Source organism: Amia ocellicauda, chromosome 4, assembly GCF_036373705.1.
Source record: "Amia ocellicauda isolate fAmiCal2 chromosome 4, fAmiCal2.hap1, whole genome shotgun sequence".
Classification (NCBI taxonomy): Eukaryota; Metazoa; Chordata; class Actinopteri; order Amiiformes; family Amiidae; genus Amia; species Amia ocellicauda.
Window position 1 is genome coordinate 2,237,822 of NC_089853.1, and position 23,933 is coordinate 2,261,754.

The 23,933-nt window shown below is 37.0% G+C and overlaps 1 protein-coding gene across 4 annotated transcripts in view; it reads right to left on the reverse strand.

Annotated features, from left to right (window-relative positions):
• The window catches only part of spon1b (spondin 1b), a 97,694-nt gene that overhangs the window by 47,147 nt on the left and 26,614 nt on the right, over nucleotides 1–23,933 (reverse strand). For all 4 annotated transcript variants that reach the window (XM_066700478.1, XM_066700477.1, XM_066700480.1 and 1 more), the window contains exon 6: nucleotides 21,546–21,694. In XM_066700478.1, the coding sequence (XP_066556575.1) occupies nucleotides 21,546–21,694 (149 nt within the window). The remainder of the gene's footprint in view (nucleotides 1–21,545; nucleotides 21,695–23,933) is intronic.

Below are 23,933 nucleotides of genomic sequence, written 5' to 3' on the forward strand. Positions count from 1 at the left end.
CTTGTTTTGCAATTAGTATTCTAGAGCACAGACAGTATTTATGACCTGGCAAATTGAAGATCTCAATAACATGGCAACATAACGCAACACATGATGTTGCTGTATATGCCAAGGTTCTCCCTAATGGACCTTTTCCTGGAGCACGTAAAAATTGGAGCCAACATTTTACTAATTGGCTTTCAAATTTGTGCATTCACTAGAATACTCCATCACACGCTGTTCAAAATCCATTGAAGCCATCAGCAAAATTGACACGCTGGGTATTTTATGAAGTAATCTAGCTAGTAAGAAGAGAGAGAAAAGGGCCAGGGGAATATAACCATATTGAGTCATGTATTTTGGGAAATTTGGGGGAAATTAATACAAAGCATTTGTTTCAATAATGGGAAAATGAAGATGCAGTCACTCTCTCAATTACAGGAAAAACCTGCCATTAAAAATATTGTGGGGAAAAAGTAATAATCCAAGTGACAAACACCGATCTTATATGGAAACAGAACCTCGCTAAGTGAAAACAGCTGGAGTTATCCGAGTGCCACACTGCAGAATCACAGATGCTAATTGTGAGTTAATCATTATGCTAAAAAGATCATTAGCTGATATTACTATGCAAATGCGTTGATTATTTATTCTGTCCGTTAATATTTCGTTTTTGCTCTTTTTTTCTCCTGCGTAGGTTAATCATTAGGAAATCTTCCCTTTTTTAACTATAGGCATTGGCGGATGTATAGTTAGTGTCTCTCTAGTGATGCTTTTTATTTATTTAACACAAGTTACAATTATGATGTAGGCTATTAGAAAAAAAAGGTTTGCAATTAATATTTAGACAGCTTACATTGTGCCAGATGACTAAGGATTCCATTCTGTGGTGTATTTATCAATTATTAATTGTCAACACAAAGTAAAAGTGCTGCTAGAATATTGTATATGATCTCAATTTTACAAGAACATACAGCACAGCACAGACTATTTTCAATATCATGTTGCACCCAAATGTGTAGGCCGACTGTCCCTCAACATGTAAACTAGTTGACCTGATGTTATATTGCTATACAGACTGAAAACCAACTGCATTAATGATGGTAAAGGGTGACATGATCAGCTGTTCCCTTCTGTTCTGATCTAATCTTGATTTTGTATGACATGTAGGTTTATAAGGGTGCATTACACAAAAAACTGAAAGTGTGCTATCTTGCAAGGATATTTACTACTGTGAGCCTCAGCTGGTTTACTGGGACCACCACGTTCTACAGAGAGAAATGTGTTTTTAAAATATAACACACCACTAAATGAGCCGATTTGAGTTTCACAGTACCCACCATGACCTTACCAGTCCATCCAAGCAGCCCAATTAATGCGAGCCAGGGTGTATTGGTCAGTTGAGCACAAACAACTTTAGTTGAGGGCGGTCAAGCAAAGAACAGTGTTACATTTTGGGGGGGATAGTTGCTTACTCTCTGTTACCTCGTGTGAAGCAGGCATGAATTTCCTTGATTGTTTTATTTATTTATTTTATTGCAATTATGGCATTTATCTGGCCATTAGGAAGCCTGTTCTACTTTTTAAGCTGGCTGAAAAAAGTACCTATTCCCTAATGGGCAATACAGTATTTTTCTCATGTTGCAATCAAAGAACACTCAAGAGTTTTGGTGATTTATGCCTGTGTCTGTATGTGCATCTCATAAATAGCGACTCCCAGTAATTTCAATATGATAAAGAAACACTGTTTGCTGTTCCAGGCGGTTCATGCATAACTGCTGTAGCCTTCAGGTATTAATTACATTTGTATTGATGTTTAATTTATATTTTCATACTGAGAAAAAGGAATAATACAGGTATCGACTCTGCTGAATATCCCTGAGAAGAAATTACTGGTGGATGCATAATTATGTTGTGTCCATAACAAGTTTTCTACCTATTTCTTTTGTTCTTTTGATGGCAACCTGCTGCTACACAAACTCATTGGAAAGCAGAAGAAAACATCGGCTAACGGGATAAGAAAATACAAAAAAATAAGTGTTCATGCTTGTTGATTGATACATTTAATATACAAACATTGATGAAAAGTGCAAAACACTGTTGTTATACATGAACAAATACATTCATCGTGAGGATAAATTACAACATGAGTGCCTACAGTACCATATGTAATTGAAGAGGACACGACACAAATGTAGTGTGAAGTGATCTCATCCTTTTGGGGTCAATTTTTTCTTAAAAAAGTACTGTAGTGTGTGTGGAGTGTGTGGTGAGGTAAGCATTCAAGCTGATGTGACTAAACTTGCTCACGCAGAAGCCTTGCAAACTTGGCTGCCCCTCACCCAAACCAGTCTGAGTACATCCCATGTCAGTCTGTAACATCCTTTTATGTAAGTTTGATTAACATATCAATAAAGCATCAAAGAGCTTTGACATTCTATTTCATTTCTACCAAAACAAACACTTAAAAGGAAAAGCTTTATGTTAAGATCAATGTTAAAGCACAAGCTCAAGATTTATTTATTTCTCTCATCTTTAAGTTTAATTCAAAGTAGTGCAGCCTTAATGACAAAATCGTCCTCCGCCTGAATTGCCGAAGTGCTATTTACATTGCTTACAAGTGAATAACAGAGAGATAAATCCATTCTTGCTGTTGCCCAAACAAAAGAGCTGTAATTTGTGAAAGGAGAATCTCGTTAACTTCCGTGGCGCCTTGATCTAAAATTGAATCCTACTACAAAGTATGCTATCAAAGGCGCTCGACATCAGACAGAAAAGTCATTTGAAGTGATTGAGTTGTCTGCGCAAATATTTTAATTTAACAGTAATGGTGCCTTGTGGGGGGAAAAGAGCATCTTTGGCTACAGTTAACAAATATAATTTACACACTGGAGGGGAAGGAGAGGGGTTGCGCATTTTATCCAAGAACAGAGCCAAGCCCTTCCCATGTTTCTAATACCCCCCTGTGGTACTAAATCTCACACTCCACCCCCTTCCTCTTCCCCTCCTAGCTCTCTCCAACCAAACTAAAGTTCTTTTTTTTACACACAGCACTACATTTTTAATGACTGAAATATATCCAAAAGAGACAGTTTATTTTTAAATAAATAAATCAAGAAACAAACAAACAGACATTGAGCAGTGAATACTTTGTAGAGGTAGTAGATAAAACTCCCTACAGACAATAGCTTGGGCTTTGGAGAAAGTTGCCATCTCATTAAAGTAGGATGCAAAATTAAATACACTGCAGACATCACTTTTGTTATAATGTCTGCAAAATTTGAAAACAGAATCTCCACAGGACAGACTGGAAATTGCGCTGGAGTTATTGTGCCTGGCATCGTCACAGTCTGAGGATGCTGATAACCTGACAGAGACGTACCTAGTCGAGTCCCTTCTGAATTCAGATGTGCTTCTTGCGTACCGAAGGTTGTCATACCGAAAACGAATCATAGCAGTTTTCTGGGAAACTCCAAAATAGTCTTTTTTTTTTTAATTTTTTACAGATAATATTTCTTGAGGCTTCTGAAGTTTTTCAAATGGCAGAGACATTGCTGTTCTGAATTCTGCAATGAATTTAGTTATTTCCATTAGAGACAGCTTTAAACTTATGAGATAGAATAATGAAAGTGTTAAAGCTAAGATGTTACATGCAATTATTGACTTCATTCTTCATTCAATTAAATCTCCAGTCTTGGCGTTTGGCATTTATGACAATTTTAGAAACCAGCCCGCAGCCGCTCCTCAAGCCATCCTTGGGGGTCTTTCGCTAGCATGTGCTGTCAGTTTCTGTCAACCCCCACACTTGTATTATTCCTTTTGCTTAGAATGTGCCGTGGCATATTTGCACAATGGTGATATAATGTTATTGGCTGTGAAATTCATCCCATGACACACTTACAGGCAGAAAACAACCACACTCGGGCCTGTCTACCTGCACCCGTCATGATACTCTGCCTATTCAGCCAAATTATGTCCTTCTGGTCGGCTCAACTGGTCTGCTCCAATTAACTCAACATCCTGTGTCTGTCAGCGCTGCCCTCCAGTGACTACCTACATCGCCCCAGCTCTGCCCTTGTCTACACTTGTTCATAAATCTCTCTGGACATTGCTATTCCATGCTACCCCGATGTGAGCAGAGGTTTTAGCAATACAGCAAACCCACAGTGATCTATTTTGCGATCAAGTGCATTAGATCTCCAACCCTTTTACAGGCATTCAGGAATGGAGCCAAAGAGAAACTGTAAAAGGCTTTGAAGCTAGAAACAGGCTCATGGTTTCTCTTGAGTATACTTATTATTTTACAGCACACAAACCCTCTGTCAACGTGTCAGCCTGTTACCAGCCACACACAGGTAATCTTATTACTCCAGCAGCCAGCATAAAAAAAAACAAATTAACTAGTGTATCGCCGTCATGCGATGCGGCTGAGAAAACGCAGCGGTGTTTCGTTGCGTTTCGCCTTGTTGGATGCCACAATTAAAATTTGATGGCGGAACATTGTCAAAGTTGTAATTGATGTATCTGCTAAGTGCCCCAAAGCTTTCTCTATCCTATCTTTCTGTCTTAGATTCATAATGTGCTCACTGTCTGTCTATCTCTCTATCTGTCTATAAATCTGTCCCAGAGAAAGACAAAATAAATGCACAACAATACCATGGCAAGTCAATTTCAAGGGCTTCACATTCAAACCCTTGGGTCTGCTCATGGCTGCAGGTACACCATAGTCAACAAGTACAGTTAAGATCCTGTTTACACAATGGGCCACTCAAATTGGACTGAAATGTAATTAAATAAAATGCCATCCACCTATTAGTCCAGCAATGGATGGAGGTCCAAGAACTGTTGTGTAAACCCAACATGGAATAGATGCATCTTTCTGTTTAATTTAGACAACCCTAAAACATGACATCAAACTCCTTTCTTTCAGCTTGCACTATTTTGTTACCAAATAGAAACTTAACTTAGGCCTTCTTACTCTAAGGTCGATATAGCTGTTTACAAAATGAGGAATTTTAATCAAATGCTAATTGTTCCCTGTTTTGTCTGTAAGGGAAAATGTATTCACCCCCATAAGTAGTTATTTTGAAGAAGCTGTCAGAAACGCATAGACGCCACAGAAAGCACATTCTCATTATTAGTTTTTCATTAAAAGCCATTGTTATACCTTCCATTGTGGCCAGATATGAAAAAGCCTGTTTTTGGTTTACTTAAACAGTGTTCCAAAATGCATCAGCCAAAAAGCACATTTTCTGCGAGCTGCGCCGGCAATATTTCAGCCCCTCAAAGCGAACATGTTGGCTTCAAAAAGGACGATCTTCAATCTGCTCATCAAATGCAATAGAGAATTAAGTTGGCTTAGGGGAAATATGTTTTTTTATCCTTCATCCCAATAGCAAGTGTTCTTCCACAGCTAATGTCATTAAAGTGAGATCATCTTTTCCCTACATCCAGCCCAGACAATTATTAATCAATATTGAAATTCGCCAGTTTGCATGAGAGAGAATACCGTTCCTGCCAATTATTGACACCAAAACATGCTAAAGGTCATTCATGGGCATAAGCAAAGACACCTTAGCACTGTACTTACAGTAGAGACTTTAAAACAATGCTAATGCTTGATCTGCATTGCATGGCAACTCATTAAATATAATCACTGTTCAGCACTGAAATAATGACCTGCGCGTCAGTGAGCTGTCTCAAGCTAATGATGCAGTGATGTCACCTCCAGCATGTTCACCCCAGAGCATTTGAGTCTTGCTACCATGCACCCACATACTACTTTTGCACACAGAAATAATTGTGCTGCTCCTTTTTTTTTTATTGACGATGGATTGGACGTGGGGAAACGCAAACCACGGTCCCATGCAGTTAATTTTACACCGCACAATAAAAATGAATATTCAGTATGTACAGGAGAAGAGCTACAGAAATTACCTGGGGGAGATTATTTATGATAACAGTAACACACAAACAGCGCAGCCAACGGCCCACAGCTCTGGAAATCAGAAAGTTCCTGAGAAGGGGAAAAAAAGCTACTCATTTCGACCTTACCCAGGGAATTGTGGTTATGTTAATAAATCAGTACTGGCTCATGAACTCTTAGGCATTTCCCTGTTACAGCACATAGGCTATTATTGTGGTTCTTGATGACTCTGAATAGTATTAGCATAGATATATCATTTTAGGAGGCAACTGGGACTTAAAAGGGTTTCCTACAACAATTATCTTATGGTTTCAGTTTTCCACATGACACATTTTGTACTTTGACATTACATTAACCCTCTTCATTTGATGTAGTGTTATATCCAGATTGCTTGCATGTAGTATGGGTATCTGTCTTGAATTTAATCAAGCTAGCTGTGAAACCAAAGGGGGAAATGAGTTCCATTCCAAATTATGTGAAATTCAGGATGAAAGATTCAATCACAAATATGTAAATAATTAACAACATAAATAATAAAGATAAAAACATTTAGCAGTAACATTTTACTGTAGAGTCTGTGTTTTTCATTTTGACAAAGCACGACTGAAATTGGAAGGAAACGATCCTTAGGAGTCTTGGCAATATAATCCCGTCTGCTTGCTTTGTGAATTCTGTTAAGTAATTACATGCAATAAAAAGAGCTGTGGACATTCAAAGTGTTTCCAACTCAATCTGAGATTACTTAAATGTCCCATGTGACAGGACCAAAAGATCATAGATTTTTTAGAACATCAGGAATTGAAAAATGTTCACATGAAATAATCTTGGCGTGACTTCCAGCCAATAAACTTTAATGTTTTGCTATTCAGAAATGCACATACCATAGAATGTGTGGAGGAGCTTTTATGTTGAGTCCAAGCTGTCAGTCAGAATGTGCGTGTTGTATTAGTTTGTTTTGTTCAACCTCAGTTTGAATAATGTGTGCTCTTTCAGAGCCTTCTGTGCATGACTTGAAGAATCTACTAACCAAATTATATGCAGATTACTGTCAAGCATCCCTTCCTCACAGAGGGCTCATTTACATAGAGAAAACATGCCGAAGAACGGCCTTTATTGAAAACAGATTTATGAAGAAACCTCATGAATAAAAGAAACCCCACACATAATGCAAGTTTATTGTATTTACGGGGCTGTACTTTATGAAGATAAAAGCTATGAAAAACAAAAATAGTTCTATAGTAAAATAAGAATTTGAATTAAAAAAACTTCCTACTGTCAGAGATGGTTGACTTTAAAATCTAGAAATCAATGTGATTGACTGCATTAGGATGTACAGTAGTTATACATCAGTTTGTAGGGTTTCATACTTACAGTACTTGCCTTATGTGTCCATTGCATACAGAAGACATTTCTGTTTGTTACAGATTTAAGGACATATGCACTATGGTTGTCAAAGACTATTTGTTACCTCAATCATTCAGTTCCTGCAAAGACATTCTTGTTTTCAGAAGTCCTTCATTATTTAAACTATAATGATATATATGTGCTTAAGATAAAAGTTTATGCCATAAGCAAGACAAAATATGATTTATTAGCTATGAATAATTCAGTTAATTGAATAACTCATGATATGATAGCCTGTCTGTTTAAAAATAGTAAATATTAGAGTTAGCATTCATACATATTAGCATTCAGCTTACATTTGCAGTAGTGCTGTAGTCACGTGATAGGAATGCTTGTGTGTAATCTGTCAAAAACTAATGTTTTATTACATAACATGTTAAATAGTAAAATATAAAGTGTGATTAGTTCTGTGTGCAGTAATTGATTTTAATATGTGAGGTAATAAAAGTAGATCATAACAGCTGCTTCTGCTGAGCTGTGTGACAGTTGCAAGATGTCAGGAATCACAAGTACACATAAAGTCCCTAAATTATGTCTAATCTCAATCAAAGGGGAAATGTTAATAAAGCCAAATTCAAAAACTGGTGCTTAATCTTAATCTAGTTGTGAATGGCCCAGATTGTATAGATATACTGATACATAAAGAATTTCAAAGTGGCTAAGTATGTCTTTGCTTTCTGTGCAAACCTAAATTGAATATTGTGGAAGCTTTTACTGGAAAACGAATGAAACAAGTAGAAAACAAGAGAGTGCTCAGACAAAGCCTTAAAAAAACATTACTGCCACTTTCCATTTTTCTGTAATAAATTACCTTGCCAAGCAGGTGTTTCACAAAGAATGGCTTATGGTTTTCATTATGTGGAGCTCATTAAAAACACCATTGTGTGTAGCCATTATCTGATTAGCTTAAAAGGTGTTTTACCTACAAAACATATTTTGCAGTAGTGCTTATGAAACATTCACTCACTGGAGTAAAGTCATTCGTAATTTCTCTTTCCTTTGTACAGGCTTTAACAAAATGACAATAGTTTGTTAGGAAGGAACCCCTAATGCACACTCATTTCAGCACGGAGAAATACTACAAGCAGTCACCAGCTGGTATGTGTATTAAACAAGGTGTCCCAAAGTTAAAAAGAAATTTGATTTAATGTATTAATTCCTGAAGCAGCAGGGACAAATGCTGGTTTTGATTCAATGTTGGGGACACTGTAAAGATTGCTATGAAAATTGTGTAGAATGTGTCAAATATAAAACAACGACAACACACATCAGACATGGTATTCAAAAGAGATCTATTTTTTCACGTGATCACTGAATGTCTTATTATTAATATTATTATTAGTAGTATTAGTTTTATTCATAGAAGTAGTAGTAGTAGTAGTTATGGTAACTTTTAATGTATTTCTCAATATATTATTACTTGTGAAAGACTCTTGATTCCTCGCTGTCTTTCCCACATCTGGCATTATGGTTTAATAGATGTGAATTAGACATGTGAGCCTGATGCAGTGTCATTTAAGAATCAATTCTTAATGCTTGTAGGCAATAAAGGAAGTAAGCTATCTATTTCCAAGGTTTGGGGTATTGATTTAAAAGTCCATCATAAAAGGTACATGAACATTGAAGCTAATTCCTGCCCATGTGTTATAGTAATCCCAAGATTACAGCCGACCGTGAACTGTACCTCCACTTCTTTCCTCCAGTTTCAGTGGCTATAACATTAGGCTCCAGACAGGAATTGATTTAGGTTGTAAATAAATTGGGAGTCCACCTGTAATGTCCAAATTACCATTTCCAAGAGACCAAAAAGAAAAAAACACAATAAGTGAATAAGTGAAGCAACATTAATACATAAATTATACAACCATTACATTACAAATAAGAGAAATATATATGACACCCCTCTCAGTCCTTCAGTTACTTGACAATTGAAAGACCACACTTTGATTAATTTACAAAAAACTAACTTGGTGAATGAATATTATAATTTTATTCACAGGTATCCAACTACAAACTAAACTTCACGATTTCATAAAACATCCATTTGACTGGATCTGATTAAAGCCTCTCCATGAATCTGGAGGAGCGAACCCCCGAAGCAGTCTGATTTCAGGCAGGAGAACCGGTACACAACTTTGGCCGGAGCGAGATGACATTATGAATAAGAATGTGCTTGACTTTTATGGCAGTTTGTCTTGTAAAAGCAGTCATCTTTGCCAAGAAATGCATTAGGGTTGTTTTTAATAAAGGGGAAAATCTCTGTGCAATGTCTAAAGCTGACTTGACAGGGAACCAGAAATCTGCCAGTTGGTTGAAATTAAACAATTGTCCTCGGTAAACTGTTGAAACACATTTTCAAACAATACAGTAGTTAGCTGAGGGCTGAATCCAGCCTGAACAAAAGGCCCAGCGAGCAGAAGATTCGAGGAGCAAAGAATCCAGTGGCTGTGTTCCAAAGCTCTGATAGCTTAAGACTGTCTGTAAAAGGAATTACAAAATATTTTCACTGTCAGCTCACAATGCTCGGCTCTTGTCAGGAGTTTGCACGCTAATATAACCAGTCTATACTCCCCCGGGGCATTATTTACTGAAAATTGCTCTTCTCTCAACTTAGATGACCTCTATCTCACTATGCAAGGAATACCTCAGAGGCCAATCACGCTTAAAGGAGAAAGCCCAGAACAGGCTGTGTGACATTATTGCAAACTCTTATTTTCTGCTGGTTGTGATCCAAACCTTTTCCTGTTTAAGCAACAGAAATTGTGATTTGCCGTGATATTCCTAAGAATTTAGTTCAGTTCAGTATTAACATTTGTAAGCAATTTGCCAAAAAGTGTTTTAACCAGCAACAGTTGGATAAACAGACTGGAACACAAACAAACAAACCACGGACTTCCTGTGAGAACACCTTGTTCCCAGCTCTCGATTTGATGGGAGAATTTCCTATTCTATGCTGACGTTTTCTGAACTCAGACTACAGCACCAAATCAGTTACATCTCACAATAAAGAGCTAAAAGTAAGCCCTTCTCCTGTTCTTGTCTCCTGCAAACATTTTCAGTGCGCATCCTAGGTATTTACGCCATTTTGTTAAGAGACAAGGCATCTACCCAGCATTCGATACCATATCTCTTTCCTTACAATTCATTAAACTTACTCTGCTGTCCGATCAATACAGCCCACAGAATGCAAACAATTATTCTGTGATTTTCTTAGGGCTAGTGAGTTTTATTCGTTTTCCATGCCACAAGATATATTTCCATATTCTACAGACTTTGCTTTTCACATGCCCTGATTAAACTTTGACCTTCCTTGCACATTCCAAAAGCAGACTTGGATTCTTTGCTGGAAACGAGAAAAAAAAACATTGGTTTCATGGCAGAACAAGATTACATTTGAGTTGTACAGTCAGTCTTGTTGGAATGGAAAACATTTGACATAATTAAGTTTTTCATAGTGCAGCCTCTGAAACATAACATGAAAAGGTCGCCGGAAGCCTCATGTTGATACAATCTGAATGTACCATTCTGGAAAGTGTCCAAAAAGCCATTCCAGACAGCATGAATTCAGCACCGGCAGTGTGACTCGATAATACGTTTCATACATTTACCATTCTCTGTGTTCTCAAAGCCGTGTTCATTCACACACGCTGGTGTCCCCAGGAGTATACCTCCGTGACCTCCGTGCAGCCGATACACAGCTGACCACGAGAGCAACAACTGTTAGAATTACGCTGCCCACATGAATCCAGGTTGCTATCAGCAGCACTTGGATGAAATAATAAAGATATTCATGGAACTGAGCTAGAATTGATGGACACGGCTCAAAAGAATAAGCATACATTCAAACCTGTATAGATATAATACTTAAATAGTAATTACACAAAGAAGGTTCATGAAAGTAATCATTGCAAAATCACCAGATTGAAAATGTACATTTGTTTAGCGTTTTTTGCGGACACGTATCTTTCCAGTGTTTCAGCAACTTTAGCTATAAATATGTACAACAGAGTATTTACCAGCAAAGTCAATAACATAATGCAGTAGCATGATAAGTGAGTTTGTAATGTCAGTAAGACAAACTGTAGCAGTGCATAGTGTAATTACTGTTCTGGTCCTAAGATGTGTTAGAGTCAAACCTCAGTCAGTGTAATTTTATTTCCTTTGAATGTATTTGAGAGATTTAATATTGTACGTAACACTGAAGACGGTATAATTATACTTCAGAATGCATTCAACCATTCAAGAAATTGTGCACCAATGCTACAAATGTGCAGGACTCACTTGTGTTTTAAGGTGAGTCTGTCTTCCTGTCCTATGATCGAGCCTTTTTCACTTTCTCAGCTGTGTCCTCTTTTGGACTTAACAATACACAGAACGTACTAACGTAAAGTCTGGATGTTTGACATTAAAATTAGGCAACACCACTTTTTTTTTCTCAAGCCCAGGAAATCTGTTAGAGATTTGTCCCGTTAACTCCTCAGAACATTTTCCGTTTTCACATCTGTGCAGCATATTAAATAAACATTTTGAAGTAGAACACTGCATTCTTATAGTAGTCTTTCTTCCTATTTGGTTTCTGATTTATGTGAGAACTGTTACTGGAAAACAATTATCACTCTTCGGTGGTTGCAAAACGGCAAATTTAATTACAACATTCATGTCTCTTGAAAAATAAAGCATTCCAAAATCCTTTTCTTTTGTAAGGAATCTATTTCCTGCCTTCCTCTGAATTAAACCCCCCAATAGCATAAAATAAGAAGTACTTTTCTGTAGGTTCACTGGCTTTAATACAAGATTGCTTTAAATTTTCTCCAGAATTGATTTGGAAGGTAATTGTAAGCAATTGAGAGCGATGTGTGTATAGTATATTTTGGGATAACAAGCTTTTATAGGCAAAAAACATATAATTAACATGTTTTTCTCTTGAATTATTTATTCAAATATGTTTGAGCATATTGAGGTTTAAAACATGTAAATCGTACAATAATTAACACCTGCTATTCATCTGAGGAATCCGAGCTGTAACACTCTTTCGAAAGGCATTTCACAATGCTGCTGTCCTCCATCCAGTTTTCTACTATACATTTTCAATTCTACTTCAATTAATCTCTTGTTGCTTTCCACTGCCAGTCAGTTAGTGTTAGAAGTAATGTGTATGACCCTACGGAAATTGAGGTAAGATTGTAGCATATAGCTTTCTTTTATTTCATGTGATATGACATTTCCCTCCCTACCAAAATCAAGTGAACTCAGAAACAGCCAGACAGAAAAAGCAGATTTGAAATGAGAGAGACCAGGCATTGACAACAAAGGGGGGAGAGCTTTGAATGCAATATCAATTCGGAAGACTAATTACATGATTGGCAGGGAAAATTAATCAAATATTTGGAAATGGCCCAGAGATTAAAATTATTATTTTTCCAACTGTTTTCTCATAACTGCAGAGATATAAGCTACAAAGACATTTAGGGAACACATGCAGACAGTTAAACAGATCAAAACAATTGATAGATAGATGGATAGAATATGAAAGAAAGAGAGGAAGACTAGAATCTGGCAAATCCAAATACTGATGGTATGACACTGACTGCATTATTATTGATACACGCGATTTAACTTTTTAAGGATTTTCTATGGCCTTGTAAAAATCTCAGCATTAAATTACACAAATTTCATATGACATTTAAGGAGCTCGGAGCAAAAATAATAACATTTGAAATTGCCATGACTCCTGTTTTAAAATATGAATCACTTTCTCTCTGCTCTCACTGGAGAAGTATTAAGTACAGGGGAAGCAGGAAATTGTATTAATAGATTAACCTTGGCTCTTCACAATGACAGAAGACTTCCCCTTATGTGAGTTTCACTGATGTCCCAGGCACAGGAATTGTTATTTTACCCAAAGCATGAAAAAAATGAGTCTTGATATTGATGTCAGGCAAAATTTTTTGGGAACCAAGTAAACAATGTGGTCTTTTCACAAGAAGAGTAATGACTTCAAGTGAAAAGGAGTAATTATACTTTCACTTTGAGAAAATCAGCTTTTCATTCTTATCCTCCTCTTCAAAAACTTCACACCAGTATCAACCACAAGTCCTTTTACATATAGTGGATATGCATAGAGCCTAACTATCCTGTGTAGTCACGCAAAGGCCACTCATTCTTCAATATGCATTTGAAAAACAGTCAAATAATTTTCCTGGAAGCACAATCATGTCTACTTATTTTATTTTAAAAGGTGTTTAATTATGATTTAATTGCCATACCAAGTATTAATTATTTGGAAAAGTCAACTTTTATTCACTTCCAATAATTATACTAACTCAAAATCCATCTCTGGGCTGACCCCATTTTACCAGCTAGCTTATCTTGTTGTACATACAAAGCCTGTTATTAAGGCTTGGTATCCTGTCTCATATGTGCTGACAAGTAAAAGACCCCATCTGTTCGAAGAGTACGTTGTCAGTCTCCATCATTTTAAAGCAGTGGTTGAAAAAGGAATGCAGTCCTCAGAAAAACAAACATACAGATCCTTTTAGAATGTGTGATAGCATCAGACCCCAAATACATGCTCTGCTTCATTTTGTAATTATTCAAGTCTTACCCCCTTTTCAAATAACGTAGTTGGATGCATCTGTGTTCAACGTTTAATGTTTTGTTAACAGCACGAGAGAAGAGGATGTCATTCCCCAACCAAGCAAGCCAAACCTGACTCTTAAGACTTTACACACTTAAGACGTATATAAAGGTTAAGCAGATATATGTCAGGTAATAATAAGTCTTGCTTTAAATCTGCTTGCTGAGCATGTATCCCTTTGAAGCTCATCACATTAAAATGAAAACTACTTGAAAGCAGTTGCAGTCTGGTCAGCATGCACACTGTTCATTTACATTATTGATCGTTCTTTTTTACCTACTAATAAGTCACTGCAGCTCTACAAATTGGGACCATGGTACTAGTGGACTTCACATCCTCACTGAGAGCTAATAACTTTGTTAGCACAGAAATTCCACCTGATCTGTATTCCCTGCTCATTAAATCGCTTTGGCTCAAGTGCATCACCACTATGATCACTACCAGTAGATATACATAATTCATATGATTTGTAGAATATTAATATGGGGAAGCACTGCAGACATCTAGTACGATTGAACATGTACTTGTAATGGCTTTTCCTGATGTCATGACACATGCTGCTGCCGTGTGTGTGTTACAACTGATTGAAAATGTGATACGATAGAAAAGTCTCCAGTTTCATATGGTGGAGATCCCAGTAACTAATGCTTGATCCCAGTTGCCAAGGACTGCATTTATAGATGCTGGGAGGGAGAGGTTTTAAGATTAAAAAGATTGGTCACTTTTATTTATTTATTTTTGCTTTCAGTTGTTACACCAATCCAGTGATAAGACCTTTAATAAAACTGACTCTCCATAGCACGTTTCTTGTGCCTCACTGTTTCGGTGTTGTCAAAGGAAATGGAGAAGTAACCGTGTTAAATGATTTAACACACAATATTCTTTATTTTCCTTAATCCTTTCACATTTCAGTCATAAAAACAAACAGAATAAAAAGCTGTCTTTGCTGATCTCTGACCAGGATGCACTACCCAAATCACCACTTCACTAAACACAGCCACACTTTCCAAGAGCCCACTGCATAACCTCAGGATCCGCAGACATGACAGCTTTGCCATTAAGCCTAATGATGCAGAAGAGCAGAGGCTTTAAAAGGAATAAAAAATACATTAGGACACTTCCTTTCTTTTAGAAATAGGTAGAACAGAAGACGTCTTAATAGGAGCACAATACATTCTTTATTTTGGGAGAAATGTTTACTGAATTTTAGTTGTCTGGCAGAGTTTGCCACCTATTTTAAGGCATATGGTTTAAAGTAATGTTTTTTTCTCAAGAGTTGTAGCTGTTAAAAGACTTAAATAAATGTGTGTCTCCTAGAGCAGTACAATTGATACACAGCCGCTTTTAATAAGCCCCACTGGTCTTTAAGAATGCACGGTGTGCTTCAACAGCGCCGGATGTGATCACAAGCAGATGTTTGCGTAGGTTTTTAATGGAGTATTCTAGTATATTAATAACAGTACTGCCTGCCTTCAACATAAGAGCCGGGATTAAGATTTTAAGAACATCAAAGACAGATCAATATGTGAAGTTGTCCTAATGAAGCTTTTCTTTCATACACTGCGCTCATTCTTGTGTCAGTTAAAGCTTAGAACTATAGAGCTGATATTTAAAGAAGAAAACAATGAATCCTGTACTGTAGACTATATTCAAGCATTTGCAAGGTGCTTTTAAAATAGTGAAAGTATAATTAGGTGTAGAGTAAAATTATGCATTTATTTCTCCTTTTAATTCTACTACTTGGGAGCAAGATGTACTATTTGTAGTCACAGTATGGTCTATACAGGGACAATTCTACCTTGCAGAACTAAAAGTTGTTTTGTGGTCAATCTAACAGAGTGACGCATCATGTAGGTGTTTTTAAGCACACTGTGTGCTTTTGTGTAGTAGGCCAGTATTTATCTTATTGTAAAATGAGACCCGCAGGGAATTGACATAAACATGGTTTTCATTTGCACGTGCCGGTTGAATCTAAAGCTTCAAATTCAAAAGTATGACACTCTTCATTTATTGCATGTACTTATTGATTGTTGCTTTGTCCACAAATGCAATATACACACTTTTCTTTATGCTACCATCATTTTCTGAGATGCTTGAGATGAATTACAAGATCTTCAGAATGCTACACAGAACTTTACTGAAAGGTAAAAGAAAAAGACAAAAAGAAGATGAAGAAAAAGAGGACAGGGTATTTGTTCCCATCTTGCTCTTGCATTTCATTGAGTGATCTAAGAAACTTGTCAAACTATTTCTGAAAGGAACCTGCAGAAGCTAAATCAATAGCATAGTGTGAGGTGTTGCTTTTTGTTTTGTTTGTCCATGCACTCACAACGCTTTGTTGGAAGCTGCTTATATGCCTGGTCCTGAAGCAACTTGTATACATGTTTGATTTTAGTCCACCGATCTGTGTTCTGTGTGTATGGAATTTGAAGTAATTGTAAGGGCTGACTCTTCCTATTGTACTGATGTTTAGATCTAAGCTGAAGAGATAAGAGTGCTTTAATTGACTCCTTGTATATTAAAAGCATTCCTTTTACATAAAAACATTCCTGTAGAAAATTGTACTTTTAAAGGTGAAAAAAACATTCGCTATTATTATTAGTGCACAAAGCGTCTCTGCTCAGGGGATTTATGGATCTGGTGGAGGCCCAACTCTCCTGCAAAATCGCACTCTTCTACACATTTCAGGACTGAGATTGATACCCCCACCCCACTACACACACACTGCTGACTTTATCAATGTTGAACATTACATAATATAATGAAATCTTATTTGCAAGTTGTTAGACTAGACAGTGATAAGGTTGTTCAATAAACTAACAGGCAATGTTCTTTCCAAAGTGGTGTGCACCTTGCCCGCATACATAGACTTAAAAGCATCTTCAACACTTTCAAGCTATTAGAAGTCTGAGATCAAACACATCCTCTCACTTTTATGGCCTTTCAAGTAAATTAATTAAAAGCCAAGCTCAGATCTGAGGTCTCAGGTGTCAAGATGTGAAACACTTTGACGAGTATTTATGACACCTCATGATGGCAAGAACCTGTTCACACTTCACAGCATCTCAGGTCAATGGTTTAGTGCTACCTGTGAAGATAATTACCAAAGCAAATCCAGAGGAACTGTGCGATTTGTATTTGATTTGATTTATTTATCTTCAAATCATTATTTTCTGGCGACATCTCTCTTAGTTAGAGGAAAACAGCCAGGACGATTCTCTTCTTCACCATCAGGTTTCTGCATTGCGAAAAAAAAAAAATCTTTCTTAGAAGTAGAAAACGCGTGTCTCGTGTCTCATGTCTCATCTGGATACTGTGGACAGTTCTGGGCTCCACACTTCAAGAAAGATATCGCTGCTCTAGAGGCAGTTCAGAGGAGAGCAACCAGACTTATTCCAGGTCTGAAGGGAAAGTCCTACTGAGAGACTGAGGAACTGAACCTTTTCACCCTGGAACAGAGGAGACTACGTGGGGACTTGATTCAAGTCTTCAAAATCATGAAAGGCATCGACCACATCAAACCAGAGGAGCTTTTCCAGATCAGCAGGGACACACGCACCCGGGGACACAAATGGAAATTGGGCCTCAAGGCATTCAAGACAGAAAACAGGAGACACTTCTTCACACAGAGAGGCATCACAATCTGAACAAACCCCCCAGCGATGTGGCTGAAGAGACAATTTGGGAACATTTAAAAATAGACTGGATAGGATCCTTGATCATTTAGTTATTAATGGACACCAAACGAGCACAATGGGGCGAATGGCCTCCTCTTGATTGTAAACTTTCTCATGTTCTTATGTCTCTGGTACAACTACATCAAGGATCACACAAAAATGTGTAACTATAGGAAATAGATAGAAAGCTTGTATAAATAAAGATTGTCAGGGTCCTACAACTGAATCAAAAGTGCTGGCTTAAATTAGGAAATTTATAGTAAGCAATGGTAATTCTGTAGACCTCTACAAGTATGGCTTCCCTGCAGTTTTATGGTTATTATTCCCAGAATGTTCATTGTGTGTATATTAAGTGAACCCATACTGTTAAAGGAAATTGTGATTTTATAATCCATCAGAATAGATTGGAGACGTTTTCAATATTTCCCTAGTTAAAGGGTAGTGTTTCCAGAGCCATTTGATCAGACTTCTCATTAACATCCAACTGTGCCTTTGTAATAGTTGACCAAACATACAAATTACCAAGAGAGAGAAACAATTCACAGAATGTTATGTTGTGCGTGTGGTTTTAATGAATAGATTAATTTTTGCATTCACAAGAGGGAAGATTTAGCCCCTGTATCTTGCACAACCAAGAATATCTCTACAGAAGGAGTTGATGTCAGGGAGTTTATGCCCTACAATACAATTTCTACATACAATAATACAATACAAATTCCTTCCAGAAACTACCCACAATTCCACTCCTGATGTGTGGGTCCATGGTAAGCCCTAATTAAATGTAGATGAGACGAGAAAAGAAATGAGACAAGAAAGCAAGCTTTTCTCTTACTTTATGGAATTGTGATTAAGACTTGACCTTGTATTTTTTAATCAATTTAGAATCGTCTATGGTTAAATGTGTGTGTGAATTAGTGTACAACACCAGGAGCCCCCTTGTGCATATGTATATCATTCCAATTAACTTCTCTTCGCTGTTTAATAATTGCCTTTGATCAATCGCTCAGACCAGAGTGTAATGGCTAGACATATATAAGAAGCGAGGCACAAGGTCAAAATGCTCTACTGATCGCAGACTACGGCTTTCACTTAAACTACAGGAGTGGGAGGCTGATATAAAACTATGAAGAACAAAAAAGGCAAACAACACTTTGAATGTGTTTGAAAGGTCACTTGAAAACAATAAATGATCAACTCCCTCTCTTCCATCCTATTCTCATTCCACAAGTATATTTTATTTTAAAATCAATCAATTAATTTCATACGGTTCAGAAGCCTGAATATGAAAATTGAAGTAATTATGGCGAAAAAGCACAATGGTTCATTGTCTTTAAAATGATTTAGTCTTTTTTGGTTTGTTTGTTTCAAAGTGATCATATTGCTTGTGTCAGCATTATCCAGAACAGATATTTCTGCGATGACGAAGATACGTATTGTCTTATTCCACTTCATGTCAATGTTTTCAAGGTCAGAGGCAGAATTAGAATTTGTAATTACAGACAGCTCTCTTCCTGCTGCATCCTCATGCTCCAGATAGCGGGTCAAATTCAATCTTGTATAATCGCACAAAATGAGTGTAAATCAAATTATGGGACACCTGATACCAAATATCTCAATTTATCAAAACTGAAAGCCTGTCTGTGTGACAATATACAGTAGCAAGAATTCACTTCATCGAGCGCCATAAGATGTGTGATGTCTGTCATTAATTTAAACACATCCTATTATCTGAGGGAAGTGTATAATTGATGTAGTTCTTTGTTTAAACAGAGGCAATTACAGAATGTATTGATCTGTGTATCAGAAGCTCAGGCCAATGTTTGGAGATGGAGGTTATGTTAAATCCGATTCAGGGAGAACATTATCAGTTATTTAACAGGACTTTATTGGTGAATTCACGGCACATAAGGCTAAGAGATTCTGTAAAAAAAATGAATGTTAACTGCTTTTAGAGTTGCTCCATTATTTACCAAATCACCAGGCTGTCTCTGTATTTTTAATGGCTCTGTGTGATCTCAAAGTCCTCTTTGCAACTTCGCAATAATTCACATCGTCTCTTCATTAGCACTTCCTTCTGCATACAAAGTAGATTAAAGACCACCATTAACAAGCACATTACATTTTCTTCAGTTGATGTATGAAGGGTGGCATTCAAGTAAAAAAATATATATATATTTAGCAAAATACATTCTCTGTCATTATCATAACACCACTAATAAATAAAATAGATGCAGATTTGAATATAGACCGTGCATGCTCTCTACAAATCCTACTAGATAGCTGCTGAACACCAGTCTCTCCATTCCTCACACAGCCTTGAAATCAATTTAAATTAACAAACTATAACTGTATAGCTCTGAATGAAACTACTAATCAGTTTGAATATGATGATTGAATACATTTTATAAATATATATTTTATCCAGTCCATCATCCTACCTTAATTGTTCATACAAATTATTCAGATGCATCTTTCACATTATAATACCATTTGATGTACCTCTCTGGTCAGCTTTTCTTCATTTTGTTCTTATTGGATTCATAATTCATATATTAGTATGCATTTGGTGAAAGCAAGGAGAAAGAAGAAGAGAACTGGAACACCTATGTCTGTGACACAGGCTTTTCAAAGTGTGTGTCATTAGCAGTGCTAGTGACAGAAACATGCTGACAAGAACAGGATGTCCACACCCCTCATCCGCTGTCAGAACGAGCAGCTAATAACCTTCTTATTTTCCAGAGCCTCTCAGCATCGACTCAGAAAACCTATATATATATATATACTCAGTCTGCACGTGAGCAATGGATTATTTGATTTTTATCTCTCAACTTGACATGGATTTCCTTTGCAGTCACCTTCGATTTGTCAGCATTGACCAGTTAAGCAATGTGCGTTAAAGAAGGCAGGTACACACAAAGGATTGAAAACACAAGCATTCAATGCAAAACCAGGCATTTAGGTTGATGTTTAGTGGAGTAGTTAGCTTAACCTGAATCCTCATCCAGAGGCCATGGAAAAGTAAACTGAACTTTTAGCAAAGAAAATCCTAATTAATCTTTCAAAAGGCACAGTGGAATACATGATCTGACACCCAGGCAGGTGTGCAAAAATATGCTGTAGAAAGAGTCCAGGTAATGTGCTCATTAACACGGAGGCTCCCAGTCTCCCCGATTGCTTTTCAATAAGTGCCCAGCATGCCCATCTGTTTCAGGTCTAGGAAGGACACATTCTTGCTATTTTAAGAGAAATCTAATTATTGGGAAGCATGTTTCTTAATTATCGCATGCACCGCCCGCATTAAAAAAAAAGGAAAAAAATCATCATAATATGTCCTTCACTTTCACAAACAGTTTGCAGCTATAGTCCATTAACCTTCCGTGTCCACAGCCATTATTAACTTCCAAATGTATGAAATGTCACCCCATCTGTCCTCTAATTTTGGACTCCACTCCATTAAACTACACAAAAGGGTGCTGTTTCTGTCTATGTCTACGGAGCAGGGGTCACACATTGTGGTATTCATGGTAAGGTTGGTCAGAGTTTTCAGATGCTGCCATTGATCTAGACTGTCACCTCAGATCTGGTGTTGCCTAGGATTGTGCTTTAATTTCAGTTCACTAACTATCAGTCGATACCTTATTATTATCAGTAAGCTTGATGCCTTTGCAGTAATATATATTTTTTTCCCCAATCAAATCCTATTTCATTTTACGTAAAAGATTCTGGTAAGCAAGATTGGATTCGGCTGTTAGAGAGTGCCATACATAACAAATCATAATAAAAAGTCTGTCTTGTGTAATGCAAAACCCTGTGAGAATACCATTGAAGCCACTAATCCTGTGAAAAACTGATGACAGATGTTCATAACCATACACTCAAAATGCAAATCAGAGTAATTTACACTGTGTCTTTGAGGACCTACCTTTTGTCGTATTTCGTCCTCCATTTTCACTGGGGAGCCCAGCTCTGCCACCTGCTTCACTCCTTCGCTTGCGTACCCCCCGTACTCCCACAGGACGTAATTCTTCGAGTGAGAAGCCCCAATGATGGCGGACCAATGGTTAGCTCGTCCTTTTGCAGCAAAACAAAAATGCAGTTTTATACCAAACTGTGCAGTAGCATATATAAACAAGTATAAGGAAGCAAACAAATTCAGAAAGCATTGGAATCTGTATAAAAAAACAACAAGCATGAATTGTAGCTGAAAGATTCATTTTTAGTGTCACTATCTATGTATGAAAGACTAAGGCAAAGTGATATGTTGGGTTTCTTTAACTATTTAATTTCAATATTTTTATGTGAATGCTAGGTCGTTTTCTTCTTTGATTCATGTCCCAGGAAATCAGCAGGACTGACACTGATGTGATGGAAGTTTCCGTAGCCATAAAATTACTATGGGAGAAGTAAAATGGTTGGATTTTATTTTTCCCACAAGTAATCCAAAAGCTGATATGCGGTTCCGCCCGTCAAATTAATGGGGAAAACAAGAAAAAACATTGCAGGATTGGCACTAAATTTGAATACGGCAGCTTAGTGCTAAGGAATAATAGTTCGGTATATCAGCAGTGTTGATATACCACTTGACAACTGTCCTGTGTGTTACTTCACCAGGCAATCTCTGATTTATAACAGTTCCTTCTCCTTCTCAAAATTGCCAGCGTGAATTCAATTATTCATGTTCGGTTTATTTTATTATCTTTATTTCACTTTTTTTATGTTCCACAGCAACATAGATTAAAATCATTACAGCTTTTTGCTGTGCAAGACACAGTTTAATGTAAGTCTTAACTCTTGGTGGCTTGGTAGATTTGTGAAGCAGCTCACCATACACCTGTCAACGACATCTATACCAGATTCAGGTCAGTTATGATGAATTCCAAGAAAAGCTCACTTCTAACAATATCCTCATGGTACCCAATGCAGGCAATAAAACCTTGTCTTGTCCTGACAGCTGCATTAGACAAGGAAAGACTGATCGGTCTGATGGCGACGCACAGTCTATCATCGCTTTGCGCCCAAACCATTGAATCCATGGAACATTCCAAATTCATGAGAGCCAAAAAAGAAAAAATGTCCAGACCTATATGGGACTGTAAACGACTGGCGATGGATCTAAGATTTAAGCAATTGCTCATAAAGTCAAGAATCATCAGTTCAGGCTTTAGAAATAATTTTTCATAAGCCAGGGAAAAACACACTATTGAAACTTTTGTAATATATAACTCAGTGTTTCCGATCGTTTTCGAGCTTCAGTCACACCTACTCAACATCACATTTTCCGAAGCAAACCAACCCCTCCGCATGCCTGTGCAGTTGTCCACCTGCCCTTCCCATTATAAACTTGAAAACAAAACTCACTTTCACTGAGAAACCTGATCTTATCCTGATGTACCGCGGCATCGCCGTCAGGAATTATTTTGCTTGGGGCCCCCACATACCCTAGAATCACCCCTGAATACACTGGGTTACATTGACAAGTCTCTCTTGACAACACATCTATAAAGATTCAGGATATTATTTAAGGCTACTTAATTGACATCTAGTTTAAAAAATCACAGTGAAGAATATAATGGAAAAATCCCAAATTAGAACGTGAATCATTAATTAGTTAGTTAATTAGTTAATTTGAGATACTGATGGAGGTAGGAGTGACCTAACAGTAACATTTAGGTTGTTTAAAGATAATTATATTGAGAAATGTATCTAAATTGGTCACAAAATGTAACATCAGCAACCAAATTAGGCTTACATAAAACAGTGCAAAGTAGTATCTGAACAGATTGCTTAATTAGCTCTTTTCAAGCAGGTAATTGAAAATGTATCAGTTGTCCACTTCCTGTACCAACCTGTATCAATGGTTGTTCAATTACATAAATCAACCTTTGACAATGACTCTGCGACCAACTGCTTATCTTGTTCTTTTGAAAATCATGTTTTATTATCAATAAGATGACCTATAAAAGCAGAAAGTCAGTTTTCAGTGTAGTGATTAGGACACAGCTGCAAGCACTAAAGACACTGGCTGCTTATACTGTATGTCATGCCCAATTAAAAGCACTTTTAGTTGACAGGAAGGCTGTTGTTTGATGGGGAAACATTAAAATCAAAGAATAGATCAAATGGGTTGAAAATACGAGATTTCTTAATACAATCCCTTGCTTGCTATGTTCTACTTGCTTCTTTTGCTAATATTCAGGTATCGTTTCATTTCAAAATAGAGAAAAAGTTATGGATAAAATATACCCCTTTTCCTGCAAGTTGGCTGACAAACAGTCGGGAACCATTTATCTACAGAAAGCACTTCTAGCTA